This window comes from Furipterus horrens, unplaced genomic scaffold (assembly GCF_987537825.1).
Source record: "Furipterus horrens unplaced genomic scaffold, mFurHor1.1.pri manual_scaffold_7, whole genome shotgun sequence".
Taxonomy (NCBI): domain Eukaryota; kingdom Metazoa; phylum Chordata; class Mammalia; order Chiroptera; family Furipteridae; genus Furipterus; species Furipterus horrens.
The window spans coordinates 137,429,383-137,445,989 of NW_028327177.1; the positions used below are offsets into that span (position 1 = coordinate 137,429,383).

Here is a 16,607-nt window from a genome sequence, read left to right on the forward strand (position 1 = left end):
TAAGTTGGGCGCACTCTACCTACCCATCTCTCCCACCAGACTAGGTGCTTTCAAAGATGGGAATGGCATCTCATCATAAGATACTGTATACAAAAACCTCATTGGTGTCTTCTGTATATACCCCTGGATGTTTCACTACTGTTACTTCATTGTTGGTTTCGGAGAAACACACACACACACACACACACACACTGTAGAGTATAGGAAGTTTCCTTCTATTACTGTTCTGTAGAAGAAGCAATATAGAGTTGTAGTTAAGGACATAGACTTTGTGCCTTGGACTCTAGGTTCAATCCTGAATCCATCACTTTCTTAGGTGTGTGATCCTGGGCGTTTCACTCACTTGGCTTCCTTGTGTCTCAGTTCTTCCAGCTATAAAATGAAGCTACCTCCTAGGGACGTTAGGATAAAGTTAGTTCGTGAGTGTAAGGCATTTAAAAGAGTGCTTGGCACATAGTGCATACTATAGCAATTATTATACTTAGCTTTTATTAGGGTGGCTGCTAAATTCTGTCAAGTTTAAAATAAATTGATGGGTATAATTTTATGGGTTATGTCATTTATTCTTTTTGTAATTTTTTGACAGTTTTCCAAATAGTTGGAAGTTCTTTGCACTTATGGTGTAAAATCCATTTGTGGTGATTTTTAATGGTTTTGCTGATTTTGCAGAATGTTTTGGAAGAGTTTGCATGGTGTGAAAATTATTCTTTGAAGGGTGAAAATAACTGGGTCAGATTCATTCTAGGGGAGAAGGCAATTGGGACGGACAAATCTTAAGCAATGTTTTGATTTCTTCGCTGGTTGTGTTCTTTACATTTCTACCTCTTTGCTAATTTTGGTAACATTTGGAAGCCATTTTACTAGACGGTCAAACAATGCCATAAAGTTTCACCTAGGGTTTTGTAGAATTCTTTTATTCTCTTGTATAGGTAAAGAGTTTCATTTTCATACATAATGTTTTACTAGTTTTTTTCTGTTTCTCTTTGGAACTCCAGTTTTTTCTCTTTTAAATCTTTTTCTTTCCCAATTTTCTTGAATATATTTTTTATATGTCTTTTTCTTGCCTCAAGTTGCAGAGGCTTTTCATTTGTCCCATATGTCGTTTATTTTTTTCCCCATTAGTCAATTTGAGGGCTTTCCCATTTTGATATTTGCCCCAAGATAGGGAAAGTGGATTTTCCTTGAATTCTTTTAGAGTCCTCTTGGATGCTGTTGAAATTTTCTGTTTAGATCTGAGGCTCTCCGTTGAGTATTTACACTGCTAATAAGTACTTCAGTAGTGAAGGAGAAGGTCAAGGGTTTGCTGATCTGGTTGAAAACCTGCCATCCAGCACCAGCTTTTTGTATCTCACTTCTGTTTTGACTCAGCCTTCATGCTGTGGATCCAGTGGAACCTCTTCCATGTTATTCATCGATTGCAAATAGCTTTGTTGTAAAAGCTGAATGTGTAAAAACCTTCTATCACAGCTCAGGCTTTGTTTTACCTCAGTGACTCTAAATTGGGGAAATAACCTGGTCTGGAGTTAAGTGTAAGAAAACATTCAGTTATAGAAAAAATCATCCACCAGACAGTTTACGCTTATAAGGTTTACTCATTGTGACGAGGAATGCCTTAGGTATCATTTATTTCTCATTTGACTTCAGAAAATCCACGAGTTACAGTCTCTTGGTTTTTGGAGGGCAAGAAGTCAATCATGCAGAGCTTCTATTATTTTGCACACATTTCTGAAAAGCATTCCTGAAATAAGTGTGGAAATCTTTTAGTTACAGCACATGGCTGCTACTCCATCCATGAATCCACAATGCAGAAAAAGAGTATCAATAAACACTATGACCAAACTCCCAAATTATTTTTAAAAATCAAACAATTTATTCCCAGGAGGTGGGTATGACCCAGGCAGTCAAATATGACGGTAAAAGTGCCGGTACCTCTTACACGTACAAAGAAGATATTGTGTAGTTATACTCTGCATCTCAAACATGGACATTCAGCTTTTAAATCCAGTAGGAAAGGTGAAGAGATTTGGGGCGCTAACAAGTTGTTGAGCGCTAGCCCATGTGGGGAGATATTTCTGCCAAGGTGTTGACCTCTTGGAGTGCTACCAAGGATGCATTCATGAAAACCTCTTAGAGGTGTTAGGGACAAATTGAATACCCACATGGTGGCTTTTTCTCTATATAAAATTAAAAACAAATCCCCTACCCCTAACATTAGGACATGTTCTATCCTGAGGGTCCTTGCAGAAACACTTGACCAGCTGGATGAAGGGAAGGTGTCATGATGTCAGGTGGCTCCAGGTACCCATTGGTGCAAGTATTTGACCCAGGATAGGACACTGTAGGCTTGTTCCTCATTGAACTACAAGAGTCTTCCCACTGATGCATGCACAGGGCTAAGGGGCTTGTACTGTACCCAAGTGGGTGCCAAGTGGGGGGTGGGGTGCAGGTTCCCGTTTAAGGCATGAGAATCCTTTACACAAAAACAGGAGAGAAATGTATAATATCCTGTATAATATTCTGGAGCTAAAAGTTCTAGATCAAGGTCCCGTCAGGGTTGGTTTCTTCCAAGACCACTCTCCTTGGCTTGTAAATGGGCATCTATCTTTCATCTATTTCCTCTGTTAGTCTGTGTCCCTAATTTCCTCTTCTTATGTAGACACTAGCTGGATTAGATTAGAACCCACCCTAATGACCTAATTTAATCTATTACCTCTTTAAGGGATCTGTCTCTAAATATAGTCACACTATGAGGACCTGGGGTTAGGACTTCAATATACGAATTTGCGGGGATCTCAATTCAACTCATAATATCAGGGTTTTTGTTTCAATGTAATTTAACTCAAGGTCAAGTCTGGATTGACCTTCCCTGGAGGGGAGTTGGCCTTTTTCTTAGGTGCACACACTTTCCCCTGGATTGAACAACATGGCCGCTACCTCCTGGGTTGCATTCCAAGTGGCTCCTCAATTTGTGTCTTACTCCCAACTGAAACCTGGACTTTTCAGCACCATGGCAGGCACACATATGGTCCTCTGGTGTGAATTCCTTATTCTGTGTTGTTTTAACACATTCGTTGAAATATAATTCACATACCGTACAATTCAACCATATGAAAGGTACAGTTCAGTGGTTGTGATATATTCACATATGTGTGCAACCATCACCACAGTCCATTTTAGAGTAATTTCATCATCTCAGAAATTATCCCCTTCCTTTAATTCTTCCTCTCCTCTGTCCAGTCTTTCCCCCCAGCCTTAATGTTATTTTGTTTATACTTTTTATTATGGAGAATTTTAAATACACATCAAAATACAAAAAGTAAAGAAATTAAGGGTTTCATGTAATGCAATAACTTCTAACACAACCTGTGAAGCAAAGATTTAACTGGAATAAAATCAAACCTGTAGTTCTACCTTCCAATTTACAGGAAATATAGGGTGATTTGATGAGGAAACCACCAGACAAATTCAGTGATTTATACAACGTGAGACGTACAAGACTTTATCTAGATTCTTCAAAAAGTCGGTGAAAAATAATTTGCTTAACTATTCTAGATTAAAAGATACTCTTTAGAGACACAACCACCAAATACAGTGAGTGAACTTTGATTTTTAAAAAGTTGTAGAAGATATTTAGAAAATAATGTAGACACTGGAATATGAAATGGATAGAACATTTAATAGTAGGTCCATTTGACGATATAGAATTATTTTTAAATTTGTTAAGTGTGACCGTTGTATTTTGGTTATTCCTTATTCCTTGGAGGGGTATGCCACAGTATTTAGGGTTGAAGGGTCATGATCTCTTCAACATATTTTCAAATGGCTCAACAACAACAACAAATATAATGTGTATATGTGTGAGGAGAAAAGGAACTAATGTGGCAAGATGTTAACAAATGTTGACTCCAGCTAGAAGGTATACGTATGTTGGAAAGTTTTAAAATAAAGTTTGAAAAAGGTAAAAGGGGATTCTGGATGGCTCATTATAACTCAGTACAAATGCAGTCTATAGTTTGAGGCAGTGTGGCAGTAGGTAAAAGGACAAGGGATCTGTCCCCAGAAGGCCCAGTCCCAATCTCAAATTGTCTGCTACTAGCTGTGCAAAGCATTTCACGTACCCAGCTTTTAGTTTCCTGATCTAGAAAATAAGGACACTTTTATGTCATCAAATTACTGAGGTTTAAACTAGTTAATGCCAATGAAAGCCCTTTGCAACTGGTAAAGCGATGTATGTTGCAGCAATAAGTTCCATTCACGTTTACACTTTTGAAAGATCTTTTCATCTTCTCTTACAGCCTGAGAGGCGTAGCCTCAGATTGTTAATTCCCAAAGGGGGAAGTATTGTGTTAACGTCATTATGACCAGTAACATAAGACCTGACTAACCAGATATTCATTTTATCCAAATATGAGTTGGAACTTCTTTGGCTGGCAGATGTCATGATAAATATTGAAATTGCTGAATATTTAGGCAATTGTGAACACCCAAAATACCCTGATTCCGAACGGTGACGTCATGCTGAACTGAATGAATAGATTTTTGTCAGGGAAAAAAAAATGCTTGTGGATAAAGACAAGTTGGATAAAGGGCCCTGGAATTTGTATTTTTAAGATGTGTCCCAGTTATACACTCTAAATTTTGAGGACATCTGGGGCTAGAATATTAATGGGTTGTCTTTCATTAATCCCTGCAACCAGATGTGGAGTTAGTAGCTTGGATCGGAATTAATGACCCTTTCCCCAAATAAGAGAACAGCTGAACAGCAAGAGCAAGTTAATTATAACTCTCCGAATGTACGTAAATATTCTCCTTACGTGTTTTCTGATGTAGTGGCAGTAGTGTTGCGCCCCTCAGTTCTACTTCCGGCATCAGCGGGGGGTGTGAACTTGTGTAGGTGTTACCATTTCTCTGACCTCTGTTTCTCAGTTTCCTCAAAAAAAATGTGGCAAAGTTATTGTGCCACGTACATGAACAGATAAGAAAGCTCTAGGATCTATTATGTATTTGTTGGTTGATGAGCTTCAAATTTCAATCCTCAAATGACTTCTTCATCTACCATCGTTCCCTAGATTATCCTCACTGCCCTAGTGACACAGTGACACCTCCTAAATATACGTCTCTAGTTGTGATTTCTTCACTGAACGCCCAACTCCTAGTCCAGCTGTTTGCCATTTCCTTGTGGTAGTCTAATTAGCATCTTTAATTTAGCACATCCAAAACAAAACTATTTGATCCCTCTTTCTAAACCCATTCTTTCAGTTTACTCTGTTGCCAAAAGGCAAATCTTAACTCTAGTTGTTCTGATTAATAACCATGGAGTCACCCTTTACCAACAAGTCACCCTTAACCAACACCAAATTCATGAGCAAACCATGCTGGGAACCATTTCGTATTACCTGCACTCTGTCACTTCTAAGCTGTTCCCAGCCACTGTCATTTCTCATCTGAATACTGCAGTAGTCTCTTAATCTTTCGTCTTCTCTTGCCCACCTTCAGAGGCTTCTCAACAGAGCAGCCAGAGGAAATATTTAGAATGTTATTTCGTGAAGTAACACTTTCACGAAAGGTTTACGTCAGAATGACTAAGGACCAAGAGCAAGAAATTAACAATTTATAGGAACAGATTTCTTAGCTCCTTTCATATCAGATAGCTAATAAATCTTTGAGCATGTGGCAGGGCAAAAAGGGAAGATCATGTAAGCCTTCTGTCTCAAACCCTTCCGTGTTATTTGGGATACACCCAAAAACCCATATGGTCAGAAATCTGTGCCCTCTCCCGCTCCTGATTTAAGGCCTTTGCTTCCTGATGTTCCCTCTCCCGGGAACACTCTTCCCCCACATACCTACACGCCTCAATCGCTCACCTCCGGTCACCTGTAAAACAGTCCCACCGCATCTCCCCTTCTCCCCTTCCAGCACGATCCACGTATTTATTAATTATTGTCTCCCCGGACTTGAAGGTAAGCTTCATGGGGCAGCGAGTTCATTGTCTTCCCTACTGGATCTGCGCAGAGCAGGCACCCAGCAGTGACAAACGGTAGCTGCTTCTAGCTTGGAGACTGAAAGCCGCGGGATCTGTAAAAGGACCTTTCCGGCTGCGGAAGCTGGCGGGCGGTGTGACCTCAGGGAGCCTCAGTTGTGGGCACCCAGGCTGGCTGCCGGGAGCTTGGGTCGCGTTCCCACCCTACTCTAGTCCCTTTCTCAGGCTCCACCCCTTCCAGGGCCCTCCTCGTATTGGCTGAACCCGCCGAGCCCTTTCGTCCTCCCAGCCAATGGTAGGGCAAAACGGGGGCGGGGGGCGGAGGGCCAGAACGCCTGCGTGCACATGGGCGAGCGAAGGGGCGAAAGGACTCCCACCTCCCAGGCACAGAGTTGCAGAAACCTCCCGATGCCTAGAAGGGCCAGAGGGTTGGGATGAGAGTTAGTGGGGTGTCAGTGACGTAATTCCTTCTGCGCTTTGTTCCAAGATGTGTGTCAGGAGCGTTCGGTGACGGGTATGTGGCAGCCGGGCGTGGGGGTCCGGGCGGGGTTCTGGGAGCGAGTGGGGAACACAGACCCGGAGCCAGCCCTCCTCCACCGCTGCCCGCTGCGGAGATGGGGGTGCGGCAGCTCAAGGAGTCGTGGTGGGCCTACCCTCACTTTGTTCGGCGCTGTCACTTTGTTCTGGGCTTTGTCTCCCACTAGGCGAGGCTGCCCGCTGGGACCGGGCTGATAGTAGCGACATAACTGTCATCCCGGCCCCTAGCCAGTGGACCGCCTTGCTAATTAGCGGGGGAAGTCCAGCCCAGCTGGGTTTAGCTCACCCGTCCAATCCCCGCTGTGTTCCAGGGAGGAAACGGACCCAGAGAGCAAGGCTGATTCTTGCCCAAGATTACTCATTCGTTCATTCATTCGTTCATTCATTCAAGGGTTAGAAGCAGAGTCTGGGAATCTGGAGCCGGAAACAAATTATATGGAGGCCTAGTGATCCTAAGAGATGGGTAGTTATTTTTTAAAATTCTCCTTCTAGCATCCTTTTAAAACCTTATTTTTCCTGTCTCTCTACAGACACTTGATTCAGCAAAGACCCTCTCTCATCTCACTTCTGCAAAGTTTTGTTAGAAAGCCACAGGGCAGAGAACTTCTCAGTTGGACTGCACCTTGCAGGTAGAGGAGAATATGGAGACTTTTAAATATCAACAGAACAGATGAAAGGGAGTGACTATGGTGTGACAGGAGGATTTCCTTCCGACCCAGAAGGCTTGTCACTCTCTAGTCATCAGACCGTCGGCAAGGCATTCAACCTCTGGGAGCTTCATCTCCTCATTTTTTAAGTGTCAGTAGGAATGATCATCCTTACTGCTCACAGTTCAATAGGAAGGGGAGCTCCCTAGGGAGGGGACATTGCCCTGAGTGTCCACTTGGAGTACAGCATTCCATCTGTTTACAGTGATTCAAGACCCCATTGGGAACTTCCTCACCAAACCCAAGGAAGAGATCAGGCAAGATCTGTGCTGGGTAGATGCTCTGGAGTGAGGCTGTTGTGCACACGGGAGAGTGAGCGAGTCCCTTCTCTCCTGGGCAGGTGAGACCTATACTGTGAAGTCAGTTAGTGTGGGCAGGAAACCTGCTTGCTTGAGAATATGGGGACCAGAGCTGAGAGGGAGCATTTCTGGATAGCTATTAGTCTGGGAAGAGAGAGAGCAATGTTGGGTGGGGTGGGGGTGTTGTGGCCCTTGAGGAGTAGAGTTTTGGAATGGCAGGAAGGGCGATTGAACACAACTCAGATCTGTCGGGAGAGTTGGACTTGAGTCCCAGCTCCCCTCTAAGTTCCAGTTTCCCCATCATTACATTTTGGTATCAGCCTAGGTGGCCTGGGAGATTCTTTGAGCTCTGACATTCTGAGAACCTCTGAGTAGCTGGACTAGGTCACTCTCTTAGGGAATTTAGGCCCTTTGATGGCCCTACTGAGACAGAATTGCCGAGAAAGCAAACACACTGTCATGGGATTCAAACAATATGAAGCACAAAAGGGATGAACAGGGTGGAGCAGGGATGCTGGTGGTTATGTTTGGAGGGTGCTCACCTCCCTTTCCTACATTCAGACAGAATTAGATAGAATCCTGAACTGTTTTAATTTAACATTTCAAATCCCACAGCATTTACAGAGCCTTCTTTGTGCCAGGCACTGGGTGGGATGCACATATGAACACTGAGGAGGAACACAGATACGCACACAAGTAGTTCTAGAATAAGGCAAGTCTAGTTTATATGAGATTTGTTACGGGGTTTTCTGAAGTACAGAATTTTTTATATGGTCAGATCTATCAGTTTGCTGTTATGGTATCAGCCTTTGTTTTATGCTTAAGGCTTAGGAGCAAGTAGTCCCCTGATGTTTCTTTCCTTTCTTTTTTTTTCTTCCTTTCAGTTTTTATATTTTACTCACTGGTCTCTCTGGAATTTATCTTCAAGTATTACCTCTCATTCCTCGTTCCATTGCAGTGAATCAGTAACCAAGAACCATGTGACTACTGCTCAGAGGCACCTGAACAGAAAGGTGATCCTGGCAAATTAAAGGGATACAACCTCCTAGGTAAGTGTGTGTGTGTGTGTGTATGTGTGTGTGTGTGTCTGTCTGTCTCACTAGCACTCAGCCCATCGTGGGTTCCTTAGAGCCTGAAATGAATGGTGGTCCTGAGATCAGAACACTCACCCATCAATCTCAGGGATTTGTGGGTCTGCTGGGGTTATGTATGTACATGTCTAGAGTTACACATCAAACCTGTAGGGAAGTAGAAAGGGATAAAAGGGGGGATAAATGGTGATGGAAGGAGACTTGACTTGGGCTGGTGAACACACAATACAGTATACAGATGATGTGTTATAGAATTGTATACCTGAAACCGATAATATTTTATTAACCAATGTTACCCCAATAAATTCAGTACAGAGTTTTAAAACCTGTAGGGAGATTTCTGCTCATTCCTGACACAGGTTTCATGATCAGCCCCTCATGGTTGTGCTATCTCCTACTTTCACCCCTTTGCCATCTTTAGAAACTATCATTATGCCATGCATGGAGGCGCTCTCAGTTTCCCCTGCTGTGCTTTAACTAACCCTGTTCCCTGTTCAGCCTCTCACGTTCACCCAGTAGACTCAGTCTGTCGGAGTGATAACAAAGCCGACACACTGAACTAGTATATGCAGCTGGATCCAGCTGTGGACCGGGCTCTGCAGAGCAGGCTATCATGTGATGAGGCTCCGATATCGCAAGAACTGTGTTACCCCTCATCAAGACAGGGCCTAAGAATGGCAATGTAGACAGGGACCTACTACCCAGACTAGAGCAAAAAACGAAATCTTAGGCATACCCTAAGACAGAATCCCAGTTGCTATTCTATAAAACATTTCTCAAGCAACTGTTCTGTGCCAGCCACTGTATCACTGGGACTAGGGGAATAGGCCAATCAGAACTAAAAGCCAAAGTGACCTGGAAAGTAGTCATTTGAGTTACTAAACTAAGGCTCTTCCAGTTCATTTTTTCTAGGGACCAGATGTCTCTGATTCTGGGAGTAGAGCATGAGGCAGGAAGAAACCAGGGGGCATTTTATACTACCTGTCGCTCAGTCTGATGCTGCACCTGTCGGTCCGTAAGACTTTACCTTGGCCTCTAACGTCATTTTCTCATCTTTTTCTGATCAGTTCCCCCTGCCTTTGAACACTTCCTCTTGCATGGGAGACCCTGTGGTCTACCACATCTTGTTATCCGTGGGTAATACTCCCTTTGCTAGTACGGAGAACCGGCGACGTGTATCATTTCTGTTTCTTCTGTCAGATGGTGAAACTGGGACTGAGGAGGTATTGATTCCAAAATATCATTTCTGAAGCATCAGAATCTCCTACTTTTAAGAGAACTCCACAGAGGTGTTGCCAAGGAAGCCAACGCCTAGAAAGCTCTACTGAGGGAAGAGAAGACTCAGAAGGCCCCTGGGATGCTCCAAGTGAGAGAAAATGAGGAGAAAGACGAGAAGCTTCAAACGTAAGACAGCTAAAGAAAATAAGACTCACACAGGAGTGAGTGACCAAGAATCTCAAAAAGGTGGTAGTCAGTGCCCCAATCCTGGAGCAGACAAGAGAATCCAGGCTGGAAAGAGACAGTATGTATGTGCCGAGTGTGGGAAAGCCTTCAGCCAGAGTGCAAACCTTACAGTACATGAGCGAATCCACACAGGAGAGAAGCCCTATAAGTGTAAGGAGTGTGGAAAAGCCTTCAGCCATAGCTCCAACCTCGTTGTTCACCGGCGAATCCACACTGGACTGAAGCCCTACAGGTGCAGTGAGTGTGGGAAGTCTTTCAGCGGGAAGTCACACCTCATTCGACACCAGGGAGTCCACAGTGGGGAGAAAACGTACGAATGTCGGGAGTGTGGGAAGGCTTTCAGTCGGAGTTCCGGTCTCATTTCACACCACAGGGTCCACACTGGGGAGAAGCCGTACACCTGTATCCAGTGTGGGAAAGCTTTTAGCCGCAGCTCAAACCTTACTCAGCATCAGAGGATGCACAAAGGGAAAAAGGTTTACAAATGTAAGCAGTGTGGGAAAACATGCGTGTCTAACACAAAGATTATGGACCATCAGAGAATTCACACAGGGGAGAAGCCTTATGAGTGTGACGAGTGTGGAAAAGCTTTCATCTTAAGGAAGACCCTTAATGAACACCAGAGACTTCATCGCAGAGAGAAACCTTACAAATGTAATGAGTGCGGGAAAGCTTTTACTTCTAATCGAAACCTTATTGATCATCAGAGAGTTCACACTGGAGAGAAACCCTATAAATGTAACGAATGTGGAAAAACCTTCAGGCAGACTTCTCAAGTGATCCTACATTTGAGAACCCACACTAAGGAGAAACCCTATAAGTGCGGTGAGTGTGGAAAAGCCTACCGTTACAGCTCACAGCTTATTCAGCACCAGAGAAAACATACAGAGGAGAAAGAAACCTCATAAATAACATATATTGTTGGTAAGAAGACTATTGCTACTTTTCAGAAAAGCAGTTTTTCAATTTCATCAACCTTAATTGTATTTCTAAGAATCCATACAGGGAGAGTAATCAGAAGTAGACTGACTAACAGAAGAGAGATTCATGCTAGCAAGGTGTAGAATTGAAGGAAGAAAACTAGGTTTTCAACAAACAGTACAGGGTTCAAATTAATGATGGCCTATCCATAGAATGGTTTTGCAGCCATTGTAAAGGTTTTTAAATAATATTTAATGCCATAGGGGAAATGATTTGGATAAAATGGAAGATAAAAGAAAAAAAAAGAAATGAAGTATGATCCAAGTGGGAAAAAAATTATGCATAGGACAAAAATGGAAATGAAATGATACCAAACCAAAATATTAAAAGTGATTATCTCTGGGTGATAGGATTATTATAAGTGATTTCTATTTTCTTTATACTTTTCTATGGTTTTTTAGATTTTCTATAATGAGAGTGTACTTTTTTATATTTAAGGGGGAAAGTACAGTATTTTTTAAATGCAGTGAGTACATGCTCATTTTTGCTAACCAGTGTTAGGGAAGGTGTGTAGAACACAGACTCTGAAGTCCTGGAATTGCACCCTCATACTGGCAGGTAGCAGCAGTACAGCCAAGAACAAGTCACTTCCTTTTAGAGCCTGATTCCTGGTTAGTAAAAAGCAACAACACCAGTCCTTGGTCTTTTTTCAGCTTTAGTTGCCAACGAAATGTATATCCACTTCCTTAACCACTGTTAGGTTAAAAGAACACAGCAAAAATTTATATACCCTCCTCTCCCACCGCTGTATAAGGATCTGCAGATAACAGACACCTGCCTGGGCTCCCTCTTTTCCACAGATGTCTGTAAAAGCGGCAAAAATGGGTTCCCATAAAATTGAAAGATTTGCAGGTTCCTAAGCTTTAAAGAGATACAGTCAGCATAACCTGACACTAGAGGAAGGCTGCCTTCACAGGTGATGTAGAGCTTAGTAGCTAAAATGGTAGACTTTGGGGTAAGGGACATACCTTTTCTAATCCCAAGCTGATCCACTAGCTTGTCGGTTTTGGGAAAGTCACTGACGGCTCTTAGCCTCAGATGTATCTGTGAAAAGGGAATCACTACCTACCTCACAGGGTTGTCGTGAGGATTAAATGAGAAAATAATGCATGTCAGGTGTGCCCAGCACATGGTAAATAATAATTGCTTAGGTATAGGGCAGGGGCGCAATGTTTCTAAACACTTAGCAGGAGTGATTCAAGAGTATCACGAAATGCTACTCTTAGGATACTTTCAGGTGTAAGGAACACAATACCAAGTCCTAGCAAGTTGAACCTCAAGACCAGTGTTTACTCAAGGCGAAGTCGAGAGGTGAGCAGTCCCCAGTTTTGTTGGCAACTCGGCTGTTTATCAAACTACCGTCTTAGACGATTTCCAGCGCGTTGGCTTTCGTGTTGCGCAGCCTCCTGGTTGTAAGAGGGTGGCTGCAGCTGCGAGCTCTTCCCACGACGCCTTCAAACTCAGGAAGTGAGGAAAGGGGCCGAGACTTTCTCATCTGATCCCTTTCTCCTTTTATCACTGAGAAAAGCCTTCCCCAGGGAAAGGAAGGGATGCCGAGCAGCCAGTACTGCCGGTGTTCACCAGCCTCCTCTGGCTTTCTCTATGCTCAGCCCTCTGAGAAGGCCTTAGACCATTTCAACCAGCACTTTAAACTTTTAAGTGCTTAGTTCAAAGTCTATCTGGGAACATTTAGCATCTCCCCATCCTTAACTCAGCCATCCCTCTTTCTTTATTTACAGTGAATCCCTAAGCCCAATGCCATTTGTCTTATGCTCAGACTTTACTGTTTCAGGAACTATTGAGGATGCATTATCTCATTTAAGCCTCCATAAAATCTGTACAAGATAACTGCGTCTCCATGAGGTTAGGGGACTGGCTAATAAGCAGTCAGAGTTAGGATTTGAACTCAGATCTGACTTTCAAGTCCTCGCTTTCTTCCTTATACCGAAGTGCCTCAGCCCACCATGGTTGTTGTACATGTGAGTGGGAGACCGGTTGGGGTGCTTCTGAGTAGCTGTTTCTATGACAAGTGAGTGTATCTGGACAATTATTTCATCATAGTTTCATAAGGAAGAAGCTCTCAGTCTTTTCTTAGTTAGATTTATGGCCTTTGTCTGCACCTTATACTTTAGTTTTAAGGACTGTGTATATGTCTTCCTTGCTGTTACTGGAAAGAAGGAAGTGGGAAGTATGAAGGGTATATTTGTGGCAAAAGGCGTTGTCTGGTTTTGTTCTATTTTCCCAGGACAGTGACGTACACATCATATTATGATGTAATAGTCCCTCTTGGTGTGGTTGTTCAAAGCAAGGTTTGGAGGCTCTGGAACAGGGTGCCGCATTCGGGGGATAGGCCTGAAGCACGGGTCACCCTGTGTAGGGACTTCTCCAAGAGTCTGGGTGGACATGAGGGTAGGGGAGCCCACACGGGGCGGTGGCTAACAGAACAGCAAAGGACACTCCCATCGTCTTTCCCTTGTCACTTTTCCTTTTACATTTTGTATTCCGTGCCTTTTGTCATGCTAGCCGTCCTCCCCTGCTGGTCCCCTGTGTGGAGACTCCCCGTGACTAACGCCTACTGCTCGGCCACAGCCGCTTCCAGGGCACAGGCAGTGGCTTTGTGTGTGCCTGTCGGGTTATTTTGTGAGCACTTCTTATTGCTGAGCAGAGTTGCTAATCCTTTATTCCTGAGCAGGTGTTCTCTGAGCAAGATGTTTTCCCATCCCTGTGTTATAGGGGCTGGAGTTCTTCAAACAGGCTTTCTTCTTCATCTGGAAAGACTTCACCGTCTTTGAGAGTAAATGCCTCTAGGAAGTGTACCATGTCATCTCAGACCCAGAGATCGGAATATAAATCTTTACATTTCTTACCCCAGGCAAGCTAAGGCGATGGACCTTGAAGGAGGTCCTCACCCATCTCTGAGGCCGACACCTGTCTTGCGCTGCAGCAGTACACGTTGTTACGGGGTCCCTGTACCGTTTTAGATAAATATCCTGCTGTATAATTTGAACCAAACACCCACCTTCCTCTAGAGCAGTGGTTCTCAACCTGTGGGTTGCGACCCCTTTGGGGTCGAACGACCCTTTCACAGGGGTTGTCTAAGACCATCAGAAAACACATATATAATTACATATTGTTTTTGTGATTCATCACTATGCTTTAATTATGTTCAATCTGTAACAATGAAAATACATCCTGCCTATCAGATATTTACATTACGATTCATAACAGTAGCAAAATTACAGTTATGAAGTAGCAACGAAAATAATTTTATGGCTGGGGGTCACCACAACATGAACTGTATTAAAGGGTCGCGGTGTTAGGAAGGTTGAGAACCGCTGGTCCAGAGTATGCCAAGGCTACCAGCTAGCTGTCTACTTGAGGCGGTTTAAGCGTGCAGGACTTCCCTTCCTTTCAGCCCTTTCCTTGGCACTCCCTGGAATAGTGTCTGGCTCTTTGGAAGTGTTGCAGCTTCGTGCTCTAGGGGAAGCCTGGTTGTTCCCTAACAGCAGTGCTTCCTCCGCAGCCCCTCCGTTGGTAGTTTTCGTCTTCCGCAACCACTTACTGCCATCTCTTCTCTATTCTCCATCCAAAACCCAGCTTTCCTGAAATGTGTGTCCCTAAACTACTGTGTGTTACTCTTCCCTGTTCTTGTCCTCTGCTGGCTTCCTGTGCACTCACACCTACTCACTTACGTTTTCGTGCCCTGAATATTCCTGAGGAATATGAGGAGGCAGTCTTTTTCAGCCACAGACACCCTGGTTGTGCAGAATTGCTCTTGTGTGGAATAGAAATGCATGTGTCTTTTTCTAGTTGAGAGAAAAAGTGTAAAGTCAAGTCTTGCTTATAGAACCTTGATTAAAAAGAAATATGAACGACAAAAATCTTGCATAGAGAGGAGTGTCTCCCTAGGCTTAGAGGTATTTTTCATTGACTGTGTGTACTGTGTTATGTCTTACTTGGAACTGAGAAGAAAATCGAAACCAAAAGGGACTTTAAATTACTGAGTAATTTGATCGAATCTAAATCCCATAAGACTAAATTCCATTTCAGCTCTGTATCCTCAGTGACAGATTTCCTTTGTTGATTTTTTTCAATTCAATATAAATAAAATAGCATCCTCATATTCTTAAGACTGTTTTTAGAAACTGGACTGTCTTTAATTACCGCTGATGTTATAAAACTGGAGTCATAAAACTGCTTTTTTTTGCAGGAAATAGTTATCATCCCACCAATAAATATCTGTTGTTATTTACTTGTAAATATCATTGATTTCTTTTTTCTTTTTGCTTCCTTCTTTTGTTCAGAGTGGGAAGAAAACAGTTCAGTTTGCTTTACTTTAAGCAGCTGTTTTTGGAATGAATAAGTGATTCTGGCTCGTTTCTGATTCAGACGCAAATGAAGCTTGTTATTTTCATGCTTGTGATACAAAAATGAGAGCTCTCTGGCCCTTAGACAGTGTCCTTCCGTTAGGTCCTCTGAGGACTTGTACAGACAGTTGTCCTGCCTCGCCTCTGGCCTCTCTATTACATAGCCCTGGGGTGGCTGTATAAAACCAGCCGGGCTCCCTGAAGTCCGTTTTGGCTTCAGAAGGTAGATTTGTGAGGGGTTAAAAAGGAGATGGCAGACCCCTTTCTGGACACATAAACACAGGACCTGACTGGTTCTCGCTCCTCCCACTGATTAATTCAAGTTCACTTGGCACAGTTCAGCTGTACGGATTGCAGACATGCAGAAGTTGTAACCAGTCTCTGAAACCAAGGCCAGTGGACCCCAAAGCCGGGAATCACAACAGGTAATTTCATACAACCAGATACACTTCCCAGGTCCACCAAGGCAGCATATCTGGAGCAAGGCCTAGGCATCTGTATAAAACAAAGCTTTCGCAGTGGGGAGTGAAGAAAAAATTCCATTAGGAGCCTTGTCTCCTTATCTGACTATTTTTGTAATAATTATCCATTTTTCCTCAGAAGAACCTATGGATCACAAAATTATTGAGACGCAAACCAAAGTTTATATAATCATAACAGATTAGCAGCCAGTTTACAGAGTCTGAAAGAAAATGCTGTCACATTTGCAGTGTTGGTTTAACCACAGAATTGAGCAGATATTCGTGTTTTTAAAAGATAGGATAGAACAATATGGCAAGTGATATAATCATAAAGCCCTTTGGCCACAAAACAACCTGAAATACTGGATAAAATTTAAACATCCTTTAAAAGGGCTTTTAACAAAGTGACATAGGCCCTCAGGGGCTAAAATGAAGTGAAAGCCAGGAAGGGAAGTGGGTAATGATGCCTTAGGCAACATGAGGCAGTTTGGTGACCTTGGTCCAAGGCACATAGATTTTAGGCAGGATTTGAGTTTTGGGGCTTGGAAGAGGTGGAAAATTGGAACTGAGGTCTCCGCAAGAAGCCCAGATGTTAATAGGGCTACACCCCAGTGAAATTAACATGAAATTAGGTATGTACATTTCCAAGTATACATGGAACCATCATTTAAAAATGAAAGCAATCTTGAAAACAGTTATCTAATTTTATTGTCGAACTTT

General features: G+C 43.1%; 1 protein-coding gene and 1 long non-coding RNA gene across 4 annotated transcripts; both read left to right on the forward strand.

The window, feature by feature from the left end:
* The first annotated feature begins 6,400 nt into the window (after window positions 1–6,400).
* LOC150005337 (uncharacterized) lies at window positions 6,401–8,563 on the forward strand. 3 transcript variants are annotated; one of them, XR_016512448.1, is made up of 4 exons: window positions 6,401–6,494; window positions 7,048–7,146; window positions 7,430–7,564; window positions 8,482–8,563. It is a non-coding gene; the product is annotated as an uncharacterized LOC150005337 (long non-coding RNA). The 3 variants fall into 3 exon arrangements; XR_016512447.1 differs by lacking the exon at window positions 8,482–8,563 and adding an exon at window positions 8,408–8,460; XR_016512449.1 differs by lacking the exons at window positions 7,048–7,146; window positions 8,482–8,563 and adding an exon at window positions 8,408–8,460.
* Window positions 8,564–9,825: 1,262 nt separating this feature from the next.
* On the forward strand, window positions 9,826–11,870 carry ZNF660 (zinc finger protein 660). Its single transcript, XM_090284604.1, has one exon. It carries the CDS (start codon window positions 9,991–9,993, stop codon window positions 10,984–10,986), a length of 996 nt encoding a protein of 331 aa, XP_090140730.1. The 5' UTR covers window positions 9,826–9,990; the 3' UTR covers window positions 10,987–11,870.
* Window positions 11,871–16,607: the final 4,737 nt, after the last annotated feature.

What these genes read in the sequence shown, in the direction of transcription:
- ZNF660 (XM_090284604.1), top strand. Translation starts at nt 9,991, where the DNA reads ATGAGGAGAAAGACGAGAAGCTTCAAACGTAAGACAGCTAAAGAAAAT.